The following is a 19,247-nucleotide window of genomic DNA, read 5'->3' on the forward strand; positions in this document are numbered from 1 at the left end:
GTTTCTCTCCCCCCACTTTCTCCCTCCCTTCTCCTCTGTCTAAAAATAAAATAAATAAAATCTTTATTAAAATTTTTTTAAAATAAAATAAAGGGTGTTTTTTTTCCCCCTACAAAAGCTGCTGGTTCCGTCCCACTACTGGAATTGGGAAAAGGTTGCAGTTATTGAACTTCCACCTTCGCCTCAAAAGAGAGTGTCCAGCCCTGACCATCATGGTTCAGTTGGCTGAGTGCTGTCCCACAAACCAACAGTTGTCTCCGCTTCAGTTCCCAATCAGGGCACGTGCCTGAGTTTTGGCCTGTCTCTGGTCAGGTTGTATGTGTGAAGACAACTGATCAATGTTTCTCTCCCTTTTTTCCTTCCTTTCTCTCTCTCTAAAAATAAAGAAATCTTTTTTAAAAAATGAGAGAGAGAGAGGCGGTCCAAACATTCAAACATTGGATGGTGGAAGTATGTCCCCAGGGGTGTGGTCAGACCCTGGGTGATGGTGGGTAGAGGGACCTGTGGGGTGTGCTTAGATCCTTGGAGGGTGGGTATATGCAAATAAGGGCTCTTCTCTGGGGCGTGGAGGCAGCATATGGTCTAGAGATGTTTTCTGATGTACTTTCCATTTGTGGAGCTTCAGTAGCTTTCAAAGTGCATTTTGTAATTTTTGCCTGTTATGCTTCACATCACTATTTGAAAACCATATTGGAAATCAAGACTTTTAAGTCTGTCCTCCATATGGGATTGACTTGAATTTCACCCATTCTTAGTGTTTTTGGTGCTATATTGTGGGAGTTTGCTAGGGCTCTAACTTCTAGCCCACAGGGTCATTCGCCATTGTATGTATTCTGCCACTCAGCCATCCTTTGAATTGATGTATTATTTAAGATGCTTACATGATTTCTATGAGGTATTGATAAGCATCTCTCTGAGAATATTAAATGTACTCATTCCAAAATCTTATAGTTTTTGTGCCAGCCTCTCTCCCCTGTTATTTGACTTTGGGGCTTCTTGTGGTTCAGACACTTGACAGTTCTTGGTGGTATGCCCGCCCTGGTTCCTGAGAGTCCCTGAGAGTCCCTGTTAGTCTGCCTGGGGATGCTATATCTGCTTACTGCAGGCTGCTCCGATGGGGAAGCCAGCGAGGCTGCCAGTTGTACAGCCTGTTTCCAGTGACTGCCGGGCCCTTGAGCCCACCCTGCCTCTCGGACCTCAGTGCCTGTAGATACTGCCTGCCAAGGGGCATGCATCTCTGCTGCCTGGCCCAGGGGTTTGAGCCCCATCTGGTGCTCTAACTGGACTCCTCATCAGTCCTTTCTAGGCCATTTCAGTTCCTACTTCCTGCCAGGGCGAGGCATCCCCACCTTTTGTAGCTGATGTCTCCTGGCATATTTTAGGCTGCAGCTTCTGTGTTCAACCTAATCTCAGCTGTTTTCTTTCTGGGATTCCTCATGGTTCCCCTCTCTTTCTCAGTGTAGCTGTGGAGTTACTCATTCCTTAGCCTTTCCATTCATGTTCTAAGGACCAGATATATGTGTATCAGGGGCCAGGGGAGGTTATCTGGAGTCACATTCCCCTCCCTAGCCCTTGTCTGTCCGCTGGGGTGTGCATTGAATCTACTTTCTGGAGCCACCAGCCCTCACATGCTTGTCGGTCCACAGAAGCTCTGCTTCTTGTTTCTACTCCCGGAAGCATGCCCTCCCTGGCCAGGGAGCTCATTGTGGCTTTCACCTTTTTTGACCTCTGTGAGCATATCTTAAAATGTGGAACATCACTGTCTGTTTTCTTCCTATCTTCCTTACTGTTTCTTCTTAAAATCCTTTGTTATTGCTGGTTTTCTTCTCTCCCTGGTGCCATCAGGTAGTGCCCGCATGCTGGTGGCACCCGTCTCATCAGCTGAGGCTGCCTTCAGAGCTCTGGGCCTGTCTCCTAAACTGAGCTTACCTTCCATTGCTCCATGTGTGTTCCTTGTCTGGCTAAGTCTCTTCCGAACCACGGATCTTGGTGCTCATCCTTGATTTTCCTCTCCCTCACTGTCCACACCTAGTCAGCTATTGAGTCCTGTTCGGTCTTATCCCTGAATCCTTCTTCCATATAATCCTTCCTCTCTATCCCCACCGTAGTGCTGCCCCTCAGAGCCCTTCTGGGCTGGGCCTCATTCATTCACTTTCTTTGCTGCTGGCCTGACAGATTCATCTGAGAGTAGAGCCTTTTCCTTTTCACATCTCTGCTTAAAAGGCTTTCTGGTTCCTGGTGGCCTCCTCTGGTTCCCGCTTCCCCCTCTGTCACCTCTCTTCCTGTCATCCACTGTAGTCTCACCAGACCAATCATTCTTTCTTAATCAGGCCATTCTCTCTCCCAGGACCAAAGAACACAGCGTGAGGCCTCACAGGAACTGGTTGCACACATGGTTTTTCAGATGAGATCTTGTGTAATGTTGATGTAAAATTGTAAATGTCAGTTACTATTTTAAAACATTTTCCCTTTCCCTGTACCTTTTCAGATATAATTGGTAAAATACATCAACAATGGATAGAAATAACCAAAGAAAAGTTTGAGGAATTAAAAGAAGAAAATTTGCATGTGAACAGTACAAACCGAACCCTTACTCTTGAGCTTAACATGGTAAAACAAGAAATGAAAAAACTTAAGAGAATGCAAAAAGAAAATGGACAGCTGAAGGAGGCTGAGCAAGCATCCTGTCAGGAAGGTGGGGACAGCTCCACAGTTCTTTTATTAAAGGAACAAACAGGGCATCACTCATTTTCTTATTTATTTTGAGAGTTAATATTTTAGGTTATAATATTTGTTATTAATGTTCATATTTTGTGTTATAATGGTTTCATTAATATCCTTATACTTGTAATTTGATTTTATCTGCTCTATCATTATTGTTGTGCTAAAGAAATTTCAATACTTCTGGATCTGATGTTTAGGAGAGTAACTTTACATATATTTCACATCAGTTTTTATCCCACTGAGCAGTGTACAAAGTGCCTTTTACCATGTATTTACCAATGATGAGGATTATATTTTTCTTTCTAATTTGATAGGAAAAAGAAGAAGGAATCACATTTTAATTTGTATTTCTTTTTATTATTGATGAGCTTAAATATTTATATCTTTGCAGATCACTTTATTTTCCATTTTTAAATTTTCCCATTTTTGCCCTGGCTAGTGTGGCTCAGTGCACTGAGTGCTAGCCTGCAAATCAAAGGGTCACCAGTTCGATGCCCAGTTAGGGTGAATGCCTGGGGTGCAGGCCAGGTCCCCAGTGAGGGGTGCATAAGAGTCAACTACACATTGATGTTTCTCTCCCTCTCTTTCTCTTTCCTGTCCCCTCTCCCTAAAAATAAATAAATAAAATCTTTAAAAATATCAATTTTCCCACTTTATATTAAGACATTTGGCTTTTTCTCATGGTTCATAGGAGCTCTTTATGTATTAAGGATATTAGCCTTTGTCATATATGTAATATTTTCTCAGTTTGTTGATAATTTAACTAAATCTATAAAATAATTTTTATGACTTACTCCCTTTTTCCTGTAAGATTATATAAATATTTGCTAATGTTGTCTCTATACATTTACCTATTTATATAGGACTAATATTATTGCCTGAACAGAGATGATGTCATTTTCTTCATATTTACTCTGCATATTTCTTGTCTTATGCACATTTATTTCTAGATACTTTATATTATTTGTACTATTACTTTGTGGGATCTATTTTCTATTATGTTTTCTAATAGACATTGCTATTATTTGTAAAGGTTATTCTAATAAATTTTCCATTCTGTATGATTTGCAAGGCAAATATTTAGATATCATTGGAAACAATTACTTTTCCTTTTCAATGTAAAGTTTTCATTTTGACTTAATTAATAGTACATGTAAAAACTTCCACAAACTTCCAAAGTGTTGACTACTTAGTATTAAAAAACTTAGGAATTGTTATTCATTTATACCTATATATTTGTCAGTCAGTGCCTCTGTGAGCCTAAAAGGAAAAAAATGGCAGGTAGTTAGCAATTTATATAAAATCTTAATTAACCTGACACAAGTTCTTATAGTGTAATATTTTTTTTCAGTAGTTGCTGCACCTGAATTATTTTCTCTAAGAAAACAAACTCAAGAACTAGTGGATGAAAATGATGGGTTGAAAATGACTGTCCATCGTTTGAATGTAGAACTGAGCAGATATCAAACAAAATTCAGGCATTTATCCAAGGAAGAGGTAATGTTTCCAATTAAGAAAAATCAGTTTTCAGATTTTTTTAACCCTTCCTTTTAAATTTAATTTCTGAATATGAGGGGTTCATATCTATTACAAAATTTGGTATAAAAAGACATGCACAGTATTTCTAGGGACCTTTCTGTTTCCTTCTTCCTTCCACCTCCTCCCTTTGTTTTCTTCCTTCTTTCCCTCACTCAATTCCTCCCTTTCTTCCCTCCTTTCTCCTAACAAAGGCAGTAAAGGCTCTTTACATAGAAGTAGGACTGCCCTAGCCATTGTGACTCAGTTGGGTGGAGCATTGTCCTGTAAACCAAAAGGTCATGGGTTCAATTCCCAGTCAGGGCAAATGCCTGGGTTTTGGGTATGGTCCATGGTCGGGGGTCGGGGGGTTGCCTGTGCAAGGCAACCAACTGATGTTTCTCTCTATCTCTCTCCCTCCCTTTTCTTCTCTCTAAAATCAATAAGCATATTCTAGGCAAGGATAACCAAAAAAATTGGGACAATACAGAAGTTTATGTAAAGTTGAAGAATGAAAGTCCATGTAGCTGCTCCATTCTCAGTCTTGTTCCTCAAGTTTACAACTGTTGTTTGTCAGTTCACTAGCTTCCAAAAGAAGGCCGACTAGTTTATACTGACCTCAAATCACCTAACTCTAGTTATTGGGGCTTGCATTTATGAATCCCACACAACTTTATAGCAAACAAAGAAACAATTTTTAAATGGACTCAACTATATACCCAGGCTCAGCACAAAGGAAGCAGGCAAAAATGACCACCTCCCACCTTCTTCCCTGAGAAAGGTATAATTGCATACTTTCCTAGCTGCTGCCTGGCTTCTAATCATCCTGCATCTAGATGCAGACCACATTTGCCCTCACTGGGACACTGGTGGGTCTTGGTACACTCTCAACTAATGGTAGCCACTAAGAACAAAGACAGTGGACAGAGGTTTGAAAGGCAACTGGGAGCTCTAGCTGGGCTGATTGATAAGGTTTATCTCCAACAGAAGATCATTCGGCTGATTGATGAGATTTATCTTTTACAATAGACCATTCTGTCAAGACTGGGAGAGGTAGCTGCAAAACCAACACAGAGGGTTAAGGAAAATGAAGAAAGAAAGAAATATGTTTCAAACAGAAGAACAAAACTAATCTTCAGAAACCAGTCTTAATGAAATGGATATAAGTGATCTACTCAATAGAGAGTTCAAAATAGTCTTAAAGATGCTCATCAAAGTCAGGAAAACAATGCATGAACAAGTGAGAATTTCAACAGTGACAGAACATATAAAAAGGTACCAAACAAATCATAAACCCGAAGAACACAGTAACTCAATGGAAAATTTCAATGGAAGGGTTCCAGAGTTGACTAGAGCAAGAGGGAAAAGGACCAGCGAACTTGAAGACAGGGCAGTGGTATCCATCCAATTAGAGGATCAAAAAAGAAAAAATGAAAAAAGTAAAGACAGCGTAAGGGACTTTAGGAATACCATCAAGCAGAGGAATACACATATCACAGAGGTCTTAGAAAGAGAGGAGAGAGAGGAACAGAAAGCTTAGCAAAGAAACAATGGCTGAAAACTTCCTTAACCTCGGGAAAGAAACAGACATCCAGATTCAGGAAGTCCAGAGCACCAAATGGGATTAATCTAAAGAGACCCATGCCACGACACATTATCATTAAGTTGTCAAAAGTTAAGAGAGAATCTTAAAACAGCAAGAGAACAAAAACTCTTCATGAGGGGATCTCCATAAAACTGTAAGTGGAATTTGCAGTGGAAACTGCAGGCCACAAGAGAGTAGGATGCCAACTAAGAACACTCTACCTGGTAAAGTGCCCTTCAGAACAGAAGGAGAGATAAAGTGTTTTCCAGACAAACAAAACCTGAAGGAGCTCATCACCAGCAGACCAGCCTTCCAAGAAATGGAGTTCTTCAGGCTGAAAGGAATGGGTGCTAATTAGTAACAAAACTATATGAAAGTATGAAACTCACTGGTAAAGGTAAATATATAGTTAAATTCAGAATACTCTAATATTGTAATGGTTGTGGGTTATATCACTTATAACTCCAGTAAAAAGGTTAAAGACAAAAGTATTTAAAATAACTACACAATAATTTGTTAATGGATACATAATATAAAAAGATATAAATTATGATAGCAAAAACAAAATGTGGGGTAATGGTAAAAAACAGAGTTTTATATATTTGGTGTTAACCAAGACCCACCAGTGTCCTAACAAGGGGAATTGTAGTGAGCATGTAGATGGAAGCTGATTAGAAGCTTGAAGTAAAGTTGTTATTAGCTTAAATGACTGTTAAAAGATGTTTTATGCAAGCCTCATGGTAGTCACAAAGCAAAAACCTATAGTAAATGTACACAAAAAATAAAAAAGGAATCAAGAATCACAGCATACCACTACAGAAAATCATCCCATCACAAAGGAGGAGAGCAAGAAAAGGAAAAATGAAGAAAGGAACCACAAAACAGCTACAAAACAATGAACAAAATGGTAATTAAAAAGTCCATACTTAATAATTACTTTAAATGAAAGGACTAAGTTCCACAGTCAAAAGACGTAGAGTGGCAAAATAGGTAAAAGAAAAACAAGACCCAACTCTAGGCTGCCTACAAAGACTCACTTAAGCTGCAAGGACACACTCAGACTGAAAGTGAAGGGGTGGAAAAATATGTTTAATGCAAATGGAAAGCAGGGGTAGCTATGCTTACACCAGACAAAACAGATTTTAAGTCAAAACTGTAAAAGAGACAAAGAAGTTTATTATATCATGGTAGGTCATCAAGAGAATATAATAGTTGTAAATATGCACCCAACATCAGAGTGTGTGTGTGTGTGTACACACACACACACACATATGTATGTATGTATATATACATATATATACATATGTATATGTGTATATATATATATATGCATATATATATATATATATATATATATATATATATATATAATATTAACAACTGAAGGGAGAAGCAGCAATAATAGCAGGGGACTCAGTACTCCAACAATAGATAGATCATCAAAATAGAATATTAGTAAGGAAATATTGGACTTAAACTACATAGGTGGACCTAATACAGAACTTTTTATCCAACAGCAGAAGAATGCACATTCTTCTCAAGCGCATGTGGAACATTCTTTAGGATGGACCATATGTAAAGTCACAAAATAGGTCAATAAATTTAAGATTGAAATCATATCAAGCATCTTTTCTGACCATAATGTATGAAATTAGAAATCAATTACAAGAAAACTTACAAACATGGAGACTGAACAACATGCTACTGAACAACCAAGATGTATAAATAGCATTTGACAAAATTCAGTACCTTCTCACCATAAAAACTCAACTTTGAGAAAGAAGAACAAAGCTGGAGGCATCACAACTCCTGATTTCAAACTATATTACAAAGCTATAGTAATCAAAATAGTATGGAACTGGCATGAAAATAGGCACATCAATGGAACAGAAATAAATCCATGCATATGTAATTGATTTACTTTTGATAAAGGAGCCAAGGATATACCACAAAGAGAGGATAGTCTCTTCAATAAATGCTGTTTGGAAAACTGGATATCCTTAGGCAAAAGAATCTTACACCATACACAAAAATTAACTCAAAATGGATTAAAGACTCGAATGTAAAACCTGAAACAATAAAAGTTCTTGACATTGGCCTTGGCAATGATTTTTTGGATTTGGCAGAAAGCAATGTCAATAAAAGCAGAAATAAATGGGACTATATCGATATAAAAATCTTATATAACAAATGTAACCATGAACATAATGAAAAGGCAACCCATGGAATGGGAGAAAATATTTGCAAACCACATCTTTGATAAAGGATTAATATCCAAAACGTACAAAAAACTCATGTAGTTCAATAGCACAAAAACAAATAAACCAATTTTTTTAATGGGCAAAAAAACCCTAAACACAATATATATTTTCCAAAGAAGATATATAAATGGCCAACAATTACATGAAAAGTTGCTCAGCATTATAATCATCAGGGATGATTATAATCATCCCTCAGAACCACAGAAAGATACCACCTCATACCTATTAACATGTCAATTATCAAAAAGACAAGAGATAAGAAATGAGGGAATGGGTGTAAAGAAAAGGGAATCCTTGTACATTGTTGATAGTGTGAATTATAGTCACAATGGAAAATAGTATGGAGGTTCATCTGGAAATTAAAAATAGAACTGACATGTAATTCAGCATGCCCACTTCTGGGTATATGTCCAAAAGAAAATCACTGTCTTGATAACATGTACACCCATATTTATTACAGCATTGTTCACATTAGCTAAGGTATGGAAGACTATGTGTCCATGGGTAAAGAAAATGTGAGATACATGTGATTTATGATATATGTGTATATGAATGGTTTACATATATATGTGATGGAATTTTATTTAGCCTTTAAAAAGAAGGCAACCCTGCCATTTGCAACAACATAGATGAACCTGAAGGGCATTATGCTAAGTAAAATAAGCCAGACAGATACTGCATGGTATCACTTACATGTGGATTCAAAAAGAGAAAAGAAAATAGGTGAAATTTGAATATATTCTATAGGTTAGAACATAGTACATCACTGTTGATTTCTTGATTTTTATGACACTGCTGTGGTTGAGTGAGTGAAGGTTTTTCTTTTCAGGAATTATATACCAAAGTATTGCAGGAAAGGAGGCATTGTATCTGCAAATTATTCCTAAATAATTCAAAAGAAATTTTTCTCATATATATGTGCCTACATATATAGATGCATAGATTTCTGATACATAGCAGATAAAGAACATCTAAGGCTTGAAATTTCAAGGGTGTTGTTTAATTTGTGTTCAAAATGTGTTTTGTTCTTAGAGTATAGATATTGAAGGCCTCCCATCAAAGGACCCTATACCACCCTGGTTGGTAAGTGAAAGTTATTTAATTTCAGGCCTGTATTTTCTGGGGTATATTTGAATAGCTATTTAAATCTATTCCAGATTAAGTGTGTTTTCCCATCTTTTAAAAAATGTGCTGATTGTGTTTAGAAGTAAGAAATGTATTAACCTTCTTTACCCCATTATCTTCAGGTGGATATAAAGTATCTATCACCCTTGCTGCTGGCTTATGAAGACAGAATGAAAGAGAAGGATGAGCTCATTGCCACCATTCAGGTAAGTTGGCAAAGTTCTCAGAAGAGACAAGGTTTATACAAAATAAGACCATTTCAGTCTTTGAAGAGACATTTTGAGCAGATATGCCCACCATCTAATAGGTTCTCAAATGTTTGTTAAAGGAAAGGAGAAAGGAAGAAAGGCGTGTAGCATGGTAGGAGGGAGGGAATGAAGGAGGAAGGGAGGCAGGATGGGAGTAATTGATGGAGCAGGAGGGGGGGATGCAGGGAGGGATGGGGAGGTCTGGAGGTACAGGGCAGTGCTGCATTCGAAGTTTCACAGGCAGGCAGCTCCCTAGGGGCTGGGGTCTCCGTGCAGAGAAGGCAGCAGTGGGAGGCACCCCTTTCCTGGCACTCTGCAGCTGGGAACACCACTGTTAGAAGGGCCGCTTGGGCAGACCAGGGTAGGTAGTAGGCAGGGGTGTTTTACACAGACTTCTTAATTCAGTGAGGAGCCGACCCGGGGAAAGTCCAGTTATTGAGTGGTTGGGAATGGTGAGGAAGTGAGGTTTTTATTCATTTCTGCCTTGTTTACCTCTATTTTATGGGAATGGCTTCTGGCAGTGGAGCTTGTTTTACTTACACAAGATACCAAGGCTGTGTGGGTGTTGCAGATACATTCATGCGTTTCCACGCTGTGCCCCTCCGTGTTCCTCCACGTGGCCAGCAAAATCTCTGGGATTGGAATGATCCAGGGAGAGAAGTGTTGGTTTTTCTGGGACCCCCAGTTGGGTGGGTCTCTTGAGACCAGCCTGTTCTTACTGCACTGTCTCATGTATATGGCCCACGTAATGCAGTTTTGAGCATTTTCCTCTAGAGGGTGAATAAATCTTATACTAATTGGTGAATATCAATTGTAATAACTAAGAAAATTATTAATTTAGTGCTCTTTCTAAATCAGGGGTCAGGAAATGTTTTCTGTAAAGGGCCACCTAATAAATAATTTAGGCTTTGCAGACTGTGCAGCCTCTGTTTTACAGCTCTGATGTAGGAGCATGGAAGCAGCCATAGACACCATGTAAACAAATGGGCATGTCTGCATTCTGATAAACTTTATTTACAAAACAGGCAGCTTTAGTTAGCCTGACCCCTGTTCTGAAAGAGCCAGTGGACTGCCACCAAGTGGGAGTGTGTCTGAGCAGAAAGGTGAGGAAGAGAAGTCACGTGGCATTGTTTTGAGTTAAACAGGTATAAGCATACAGGTTAGCTGGGGGAAGAAAATGTGGAAGCATCTCAGAGTAAGCATTGGCAGCTAAGATTCTCACTGAAGGATGGGCACAAGACACCGAAGCTGGCCAAGGGCAGGCTGAGGAGAGCTGGGACGGAGGAGGCCCAGCAGAAGTGCCACAGCTGTACACCTGAAAATAACATAAAATAATAGTGAATGCTAACTGTAATTAAAATTGCTGTTAAGTGCCACATACACAGACTTTGGAGTTGAAAACTGAGACCAAGCAACAGTCCTTGAGTTGGGGCCAATAACTGTTGAAATTGTACCTACTGAGGGCTTTAAGAGAGGCTTTCCTGTGATTGTAATGAAGCCAAATTAAGAGATTTCAACCTTTACACTAACTAATCTTTTGGAAAGTTCTTGTGTTTTTTAAATCTAAAAAGCTCTATTTTATTCTCCAAAGTTTTTTTTAATTGATTGATTTGAGAGTGACAGAGAGAGACAAGGGTAGAAAAAAAGAGAAACATTGATTTGTTGTTCTACTTGTTGATGCATTTCATTCATTGGCTGACCCCTGTATGTGCTCTGACCAGGGATTGAACCCGCACCCTTGCCATATCAGGATGATGTTCTAACCAACTGAGCTTCCTAGCCCCGGGCTTCTTCAAAGTCTTTAAACAAAGGAAAAATTAGTGTTTATAAGTGTCTCTGCTTTTCTTATGCCCCTTTTCTCTTTTCAAGTATTTGGCAGTTATACAAAAATGTTATGAAATTAGGAATTGAATGTTTAAACTCCGTGGTTTGGTGTCCCTTGCACCCAGCATTGTAGTTGTCTCTCCAAACTCACTAGACTGTGAGCTCCTTGAAAGCAGGTGCTTGGTGTTGCCACCAAGTTTCAGGCTGCTCTTACTGTGAGACTTCTAAAAAGCCATTAGCATTTGATTTTAGCCACAGCAACAGCACTAGAACTAAGAGATATAAATATGTGTGTATGAGTGTGTTACAATTTACATAAATTTTATTTCAGGAGGAAATGAGAATGTTCGGGATCCGAGCCCAAGAAGTGGTGAAAGAAAACAAAGAATTGCACGAGCAGTTAATTAAGAGTAGTCCTGTTACCACCAAGGAATGGCAAGTGCTGTTGTATTTCTGGTATTCTACTGATTTAAAAGAAAGATAATAGGAATAAACTTTATTTGATCATTAAGTACATTTCCTTTTTTAAACTAAAACATTTTAAGGGAGAGTTTCTAAGAAATTAGTAAGGTACAATGAAACTCTAGTAGTTTATTCTAAAGTTGTATTTTAAAGATTAGTCTGAAAATTCTACGTAGGTTTTTAAGCCTGAATTATATTTGCTTTCCCTGTTTTTATTTCCTGAGGTTGTATTTTTCTAGGGTGCTTTTCCTACCCCAAACCTGTTGGGTCACATTCTTTCTTAGACCGCAGTGATTGCTCCAGGGCTTTTAGAACAGTCAGCCCAGGATGAGGCCCTGCACAGCCAGCTACCCTTGGCGCCCGCTGCCCTGTCCTGTTTCTTCCGTGCAGGCCCTCCGTTCCCTGGCAGCTGAGAGCTGCCTCACCTCCATCCTGTGGCTGATGCTGCTTCCGCCCCTTGAATGCCCCATCCGCACTGCTACTCATGCATTAGTCCCCTCCGCCCCTCAGTGGGGCTGGCCAGCAGTTCTTCCTGTACGCAGAGTTAATTGCTCTCTTGTCTTAGTTTCTGACCTAGCATTAAATACACATGTTCTCATACCTGCCACACACTGGCAGCCTGTGTGTTCCACATTTGTCACCTTTTTCTCCTTTTTGAGCTCCTCAAGGGCAGGGCTGCATCCTGTTCATCCAGACAGCAGCAGACAATGCTCGTTCAGTGAATTTGAGAAAGTAAATGCCTTCAAAAGTCTAAAGGGAGTATCCAGGCAAGACTAAGAAAGCAGAAACTATTCAGATATATCTTTTTTTGCTTTGTGTAGGTATGATATGTTTAGTATGTTTTAGGTATGTCAGCATTACTGCAAAAAAATTAAATATTTCCATATGTGAGATTCAGAAGTTGGTAGTGAGTCAAAAGCATTCTTGCTGGTAGTCAGTTTTCCCTGATTTTCTGATCACTGGTGTGTCAGTTGGGACTGGCCCAGGCAGCTGCTGGATCTTGGTGCACTGTGGCTTCTCCTGCTGAACTTGGATATTCTTGTCAGGTTTCCTACTCTCTCCCTTCAAGCCCTCCTTGAGTAGCTCCCTGGAAAGCAGGTCAGGTAGACTGGGCCTCTCGTGCCTCCACGCATCCTTGTGAGAACCTGGCACCTCAGATACTTTCTCTGACCTTGTGTATAGGTGTAAGTCAAACCCATTTAGTTTCCCTTTTTAAAAAATTTATGAGTATTTATTTATTTTATATTTTTTCTATTACCATTTAGTCCCCTTATACCTTCTAGCCCCTCTGCAATCACCACACTGTTGTCCATGTTCATGAGTCTTTTTTTCCTTTTTACTCAGTCCCTCTACCCCTTAACCACCCTCCCCATCGCTGTCTCCCACTCTCTATGAGTCTGTGTCTATTTTGCTTGTTAGTTCAGTTTGTTCATTAGATTCCACATACGAGTAAAATCATATGGTATTTGTCTTTTTCTGGCTTATTTCACTTAGCATAATGTTCTCCAGGTCCATTCATGCTATCAACAAAGGGTAAAATTTTCTTCTTTTTTATGACAGAGTAAAATTCCATTGTGTAAATGTCCCATAGTTGTTTTATCCAGCCATCTACTGATGGACACTTGGGCTGCTTCCATATCTTGGCAATTGTAAATAATGCTGTAGTGAATATAGGGGTGCTTACGTTCTTTTGAATTAGTGTTTCGGGTTTCTTCAGATAAATACCCAGAAGTGGAATCGGTGGGTCATAAGGCAGTTCCATTTTTTATTTTCTTGAGGAAATCCCATACTGCTTTCCACAGTGGCTGCACCAGTCTGCATTCCCACCAACAGTGCAAAAGGGTTCCCCTTTCTCCACATCCTCTCCAACACTGTTTGTTAATTTATTGATGACAGCCATTCTGACAGGTGTGAGGTGATATCTCATTGTGGTTTTAATTTTCATTTCTTTTACTTTTCCTTAAAATAAAAATACATAAATAAATTGAAAAAGAAAGACAGGTCTTACTTTCAAACTCATAAGCCATGTTCCCAGTCCTGTGTTCACTGCCATAACCCAGTGGTTGTGGGGACTGGAGTTCTGTGTAAATGAAATAAGACTGGCCATTTGATAATTGTTCAAGCTGGGTGTTGTATACATTCAAGTTCATCATTCTGTTCTTTCTGCTTTGGTATATGTTTGAAATTTTATATTTCAAAAGTTAGTAAGGGACTTCTGGCCAAGATGGAGGCATAGGTAGACACAGCGTGCCTCCTCGTACAACCGCAATAAGGACAACAAAAATTCAGAAACAAAATAACAACCAGTACTGACAGAAAATTGAACTGTATAGAAGTCCAACAACCAAGGAGTTAAAGTAGGCACATTCATTCAGACTAGTAGGAGGGGCAGAGCCAGGCGGCTGGACGGAGAGGGGTCATGGCAAAAAAAAAAAAGCAGTGGCTGGCAGATCCTGAGCGGTGGATTATGGAGGGGCACTGCACGTAAGGTGACTGGCAGGCTGGGCGGTCCCACATTCACATGCAGATAAACCAGGTAAACTAGGGAGAGAGACAGACCACACAACCCAGGGTCCCAGCCTGGGGAAATAAAGCCTTGAATCACTCTTTGAAAACAACTGTGGAGAGATTCCCAGCCTCACAGGAGAGTTCATTGGAGAGACCCACAGGGTCCTAGGAATGTACACAAGCCCACCCACATGGGAATCAGCACCAGAAGGGCCCAGTTTGCTTGGGGAAAGCGACGGAGGAGACTGAAATCCTACAGAGAGCAGAGCAAGCACCATTGTTCCTTCTCAGACCCCATGCCAACATACAGCCTCACAACCCAGCAGCTGGGTTGCCCTGCCCTGGTGAATACCTAAGGCTCCACCCCTCACTAGGTATCAGGTGTGTCAAGAGAAAAAAAAAAAAAGTGGCCCAAAAGAACAGATCAAAGCCCCAGAAAAAATATGACTGAGTGACAAAAAGTTAGCCAACCTATCAGATGCACAGTTCAAAACACTGGTGATCAGGATGCTCACAGAATTGGTTGAATTTGGTCACAAATTAGATGGACAAATGAAGGTTATGCTAAGTGCAATAAAGGAAAATGTACAGGGAGCCAATAGTGATGGGAAGGAAACTGGGACTCAAATCAATTGAATGGACCAGAAGGAAGAAAAAAACAACCAAACAGAAAAGAATGAAGAAACAAGAGTCCAGAAAAAATGAGGAGAGGCTTAGGAACCTCCAGGACATCTTTAAACGTTCAACATCCAAATTATAGGGATATCAGAAGGGGAAGAGGAAGAGCAACGAGTGGAAAAGTTATTTGAACAAATAATAAGGGAGAACTTCCCCATTCTGGTGAAGGAAATAGACTTCCAGGAAGTCCAGGAAGCTCATAGAGTCCCAAAGAAGTTGGACCCTAGGAGGAACATACCAAGGCACATCATAATTACATTACCCAAAATTAAAATGAAGAAGAGAATCCTAGAACCAGCAAGAGACAAGGAGACAGTTACCTACAAAGGAGTTCCCATGAGACTGTCAGCTGATTTCTCAAAAGAGACCTTATAGGCAAGAAGGGGCTGGAAAGAAGTATTCCAAGTCATGAAAGGCAAGGACCTACATCCAAGATTGCTCCATCCAGCAAAGCTTTCATTTAGAATGGAAGGGCAGATAAAGTGCTTCTCACATAAGGTCTAGTTAAAGGAGTTCATCATCACCGAGCCCTTATTTTATGAAATGTTAAAGGGACTTATAAAATGAAGATAAAAAACATGTGTAGTAAAATGACAGCAAACACAATTATTAACAACCACACCTAAAACAAAAACAAAAGCAAACTAAGCAAACAACTAGAACAGGAACAGAATCACAGAAATGGAGATCACATGGAGGGTTATCAACAGTGGAATTGGAGGGGGAGAAAGGGGAAAAGGTACAGAGAATAAGTAGCATAGATGGTAGGTAGAAAATAGGGGGAGGGTAAGAATAGTATGGGAAATGTAGATGCTAAAGAACTTATAAGTATGACACATGGACATGAACTAAAGGAGGGGAATGTGGGTGGGAGGGGGTATGGAGGGTAGTGAAGGGGGAAAACTAATAGCATAATCAATAAAATATATTTTTAAAAAGTTAGTAACAAGTTCATGATTCAAACTGCATTACTGACTGTCCTTTCTCCCAATTTAATGCACATGGTGGGATTAATGTGTTAATAACATGGTTAGCAGTAAAACATGTACAGATATTCATTCCCTCCAACATCAGTTGCTTTCTTTTAGACTCGGAGTGTCTCTGTAATCATCCAGCACCTGAATGTCAATGTTTAATTCTGTAAATCAATTGTAGGCATCAGTTTCAGACTCAGGCGGAATTGGTTTTAGAAGAAAACAGGCTGTTGATAGAGCAGTTGGAGATTCAGCAAATAAAAGCCCAGCACACCCACCAGGAGCATCTCCAGGAAGGTGAGCTGTCTTTCCAGTGAGTAATGGCAATGCTGTGGAGTTGTCATTATGTCATTTTAGACTTGTACCCCCCTTTCTAGTAGGATCCTCCCTTCAGATTGAAAATAGAGAAAATTGTGTTTTTAGGAATATATTTTTCTTTACTGAAATGAAGCAGTTTGTGTTATAACATATCCAGGCACTATCCATAAGGAATTGATTGCTTTCTCTTAGACTCCACAGTGTTGCTTTAATTATTCTATGTATTTTGTAAATCACTTGTAGATGACAGCTTTAGACTCAGCAAAACTGGTTTTAAGGGAAATAGCACCACATAAAGAGGAAAAATTATGTGACGTGAAGATTTGAAACAACACAATGATCTGTACTTGAATATTTGTTAAATGAATAAATAAGTGGAACCATTTGGTTTCTAAACAGCTTCTCTGTGCTCTTGCCCTTTCTTCAGAGCTGTGAGTGCTGTCAGAGGTAAACCTCTGTCAGACACTTTCGTGATCGCCCCCTCTCCTGTGTTACTCCCTGTCCCTACGAGCCTCACAGTATACAAGAGTGGACTTGGAAGTGGATCCAGGTTAAGAGTCATTTCTTCCATTTTCATTCAAACCAACATTTATGAACAAAAAGATAATGGCATTTTTTTCCTTTTGCTGTACTGATTTTTCTTTTCCGGTGAAGAATAGTGTAGGATAGGAGGCTGAAATACAAGCTGTCTTGCACGAGCTGATGTAACCCCCTACTTGGTTCTCCTTTCTATGCCTGATTGTTGAACCTCTCCCCCTTCCACACTGAGGAAGAGTTAACTACTAGCCTCTGCTGTTGCTGAAACTACTAGGCTAGCACTTCACTTGTTTCTGATAGCTAGGTCAGGTTCAAAAGTGAGAGCACCTCTCAAAGAGTCCAGAGGAACAGGAGTTTCCTCCACAGGACCTCTCCACTCCCCAGTCTTTGTGAGGCACAGAGGTATGTGCTCTTACTCCACTGTTATTTGTGGGGGAGGGGAGAGAGTGTTGCTGAGCCTCCTATCTTTGCTTTCAAGGTCAGAGATAACTGGAAAAATTAATTTTATATTTACTGAGGTTACTTTTCTCAAACACAGCAGATCTGAAGAGGTGTGATGAGTCTTCTGGTCACGTGGAGCAGAGCCAGCCTTTTGGCCTCTCTGACTCAGTCAACAGCCTCCGTTAGTTTTCTATTTCCCAGAAATAGCTGTTCACTTCGACCAACTAAATGGTTTTTTTTTAATCCTCACCCAAGGACATGCTTATTGATTTTAGAGAGAGGGGAAGGGAGGCAGAGAGAGGAAGACAAACATCTATGCAAGAGAGAAACATCGATTGGTTGCCTCTCCTACCCAGGACCGAACCCACAGCCCAGGCATGTGCCCCAACCAGAAGTCAAACCCGTGACCTTTTGGTTCACAGGATGACACTCAAACCAACAACTGAGCCACAGCGGCCAGGGTGATCAACTAAATGTTTTTATGGAGTAGAAGTGTTTACAGTTTTACACTCTAGTGCTTCTATGTATTAGCTTCAACAGATGCCCAGGAACTATCTTATTACGTACTGTTATGTCACATAGGATGAAGTATTTATGATTTACTTTAGATACAGGACATAAAACATAAAATTTAATGAGAAAAGGGAAGAAAAACAATCAATTTGAGTCTCAGTTTGTGTTACTGAACAGTTTGTCCACTCAGCGCTATCAGAGCCAAACACTAAAAACTGAGAATCGCAGTGGAGAAAGACTATTTTATTACGAATGGCACCATCTAGGAAAAATGGGAAGCTAGTGCTCAAAAGCCTGAACTAGATGGTTTACAGATAAGGGCTTCTATAGAGCAAAATCAGTCCTCATGAGTGAGGGATTTGGGGTCATTGGTCAAGAGTGAGGTAAGGCTAGTAAATCATAGTTTTAGGTCTTAAAGTCAGCATTGGGGTCTCTCAGTCTGGTTTCATGGGGACATAGCCAGAGGTCATTGTGCTTCAGGAGCTGAAACGTAGGCCATGATGGTGTCTTCAGCTTAATGGAAACCCGTGTCTTGTGACCCTTAGTCAAGGCTGGGCCATTGTTTCTGGTTGTCTCAGGGGGTTAGTGACTAGTAAGGAAAAGGGCTAAGGCTTAACTGGGCATTCTGTGGAGAAACTGAGTGGAGTGCTGGGGTTCCATATTAGATCGAAATCATTCATTAAATTAGGATCCTTTGCTGCACTTGGCCATATGTGACATCCTTGAAAACTTGCGGTTTTAGGGACGACGTCATGATATATGCTTACATACCTACACACGACTTAAGTCTTTACAAAGTTTCTTGAAGACTAGAATCATGTCTTACTAAATATTGTATATTTAATGATTATATCAAGATATTGAACCTCAGTAAGAAAGTTTGTATTTAGTGAATGCTTAATATAAGAACAGTAATTTTTAAGAACAAGGCCTTTGGTAGTAATTTGTAAATCTCTGAAAGATTTTTAAAAGATCATTTTTTATAAATTGACTCTCGTTAGTATTAACCTAGTAATCAATAATCATGTATTGCCCTGACTGGTGTGGCTCAGTTAGTTGGGTGTAGTCCCGTGAAGTTAAAGGTCACAAGTTGAATTCCAGTCAGGGCACATGCCTGGGTCGCGTGTGGGGTTCGGTCCCTGGCCCGGGTGTGTTTGAAAGACAACCACTCAGTGTTTCTCAAGTTGATGTTTCTCTCTCCCTGTTTTTCTCCCTCCCATCCCCATCTCCATAAGTAAATAAATAAATGAATTAATGAATAATCATGTATTATTAATCAAGTTTTCTGTACCAAGTCTTTATTCGTCTCTTGTTTTTCAGTTTCTAAACTGACTAAACAACTAATGCTTCTGGAGAGTAAAACACAGAGCCAAGAAAAGGAGCTAATTAAAAGCAAGGAGCAGTTGGAAATTTTATGCACCGAATGCCAAGAACTGAAAACACAGTTGGATGGCAAAATAGCAATGAAAGTTCATGCTTCGATTGTAGGTGAATTAGAAAGGTAAGGTTTAATGTCTTTTCAAGTGTTAATGCA

General features: G+C 39.7%; 1 protein-coding gene across 4 annotated transcripts in view; it reads left to right on the forward strand.

Moving 5' to 3' along the window:
- The window catches only part of CEP89 (centrosomal protein 89), an 88,114-nt gene that overhangs the window by 33,577 nt on the left and 35,290 nt on the right, over positions 1–19,247 (forward strand). For 2 of the 4 annotated variants that reach the window (XM_036012906.1, XM_036012907.1), the window contains 7 exons: positions 2,489–2,695; positions 4,076–4,221; positions 9,118–9,168; positions 9,333–9,416; positions 11,614–11,717; positions 16,086–16,201; positions 19,034–19,214. In XM_036012906.1, coding sequence (XP_035868799.1) covers positions 2,489–2,695; positions 4,076–4,221; positions 9,118–9,168; positions 9,333–9,416; positions 11,614–11,717; positions 16,086–16,201; positions 19,034–19,214 — 889 coding nt within the window. The remainder of the gene's footprint in view (positions 1–2,488; positions 2,696–4,075; positions 4,222–9,117; positions 9,169–9,332; positions 9,417–11,613; positions 11,718–16,085; positions 16,202–19,033; positions 19,215–19,247) is intronic. The other 2 variants (XM_028529438.2, XM_036012908.1) reach the window with 2 other exon arrangements.

This window comes from Phyllostomus discolor, chromosome 12 (assembly GCF_004126475.2).
Source record: "Phyllostomus discolor isolate MPI-MPIP mPhyDis1 chromosome 12, mPhyDis1.pri.v3, whole genome shotgun sequence".
Lineage (NCBI taxonomy): Eukaryota > Metazoa > Chordata > Mammalia > Chiroptera > Phyllostomidae > Phyllostomus > Phyllostomus discolor.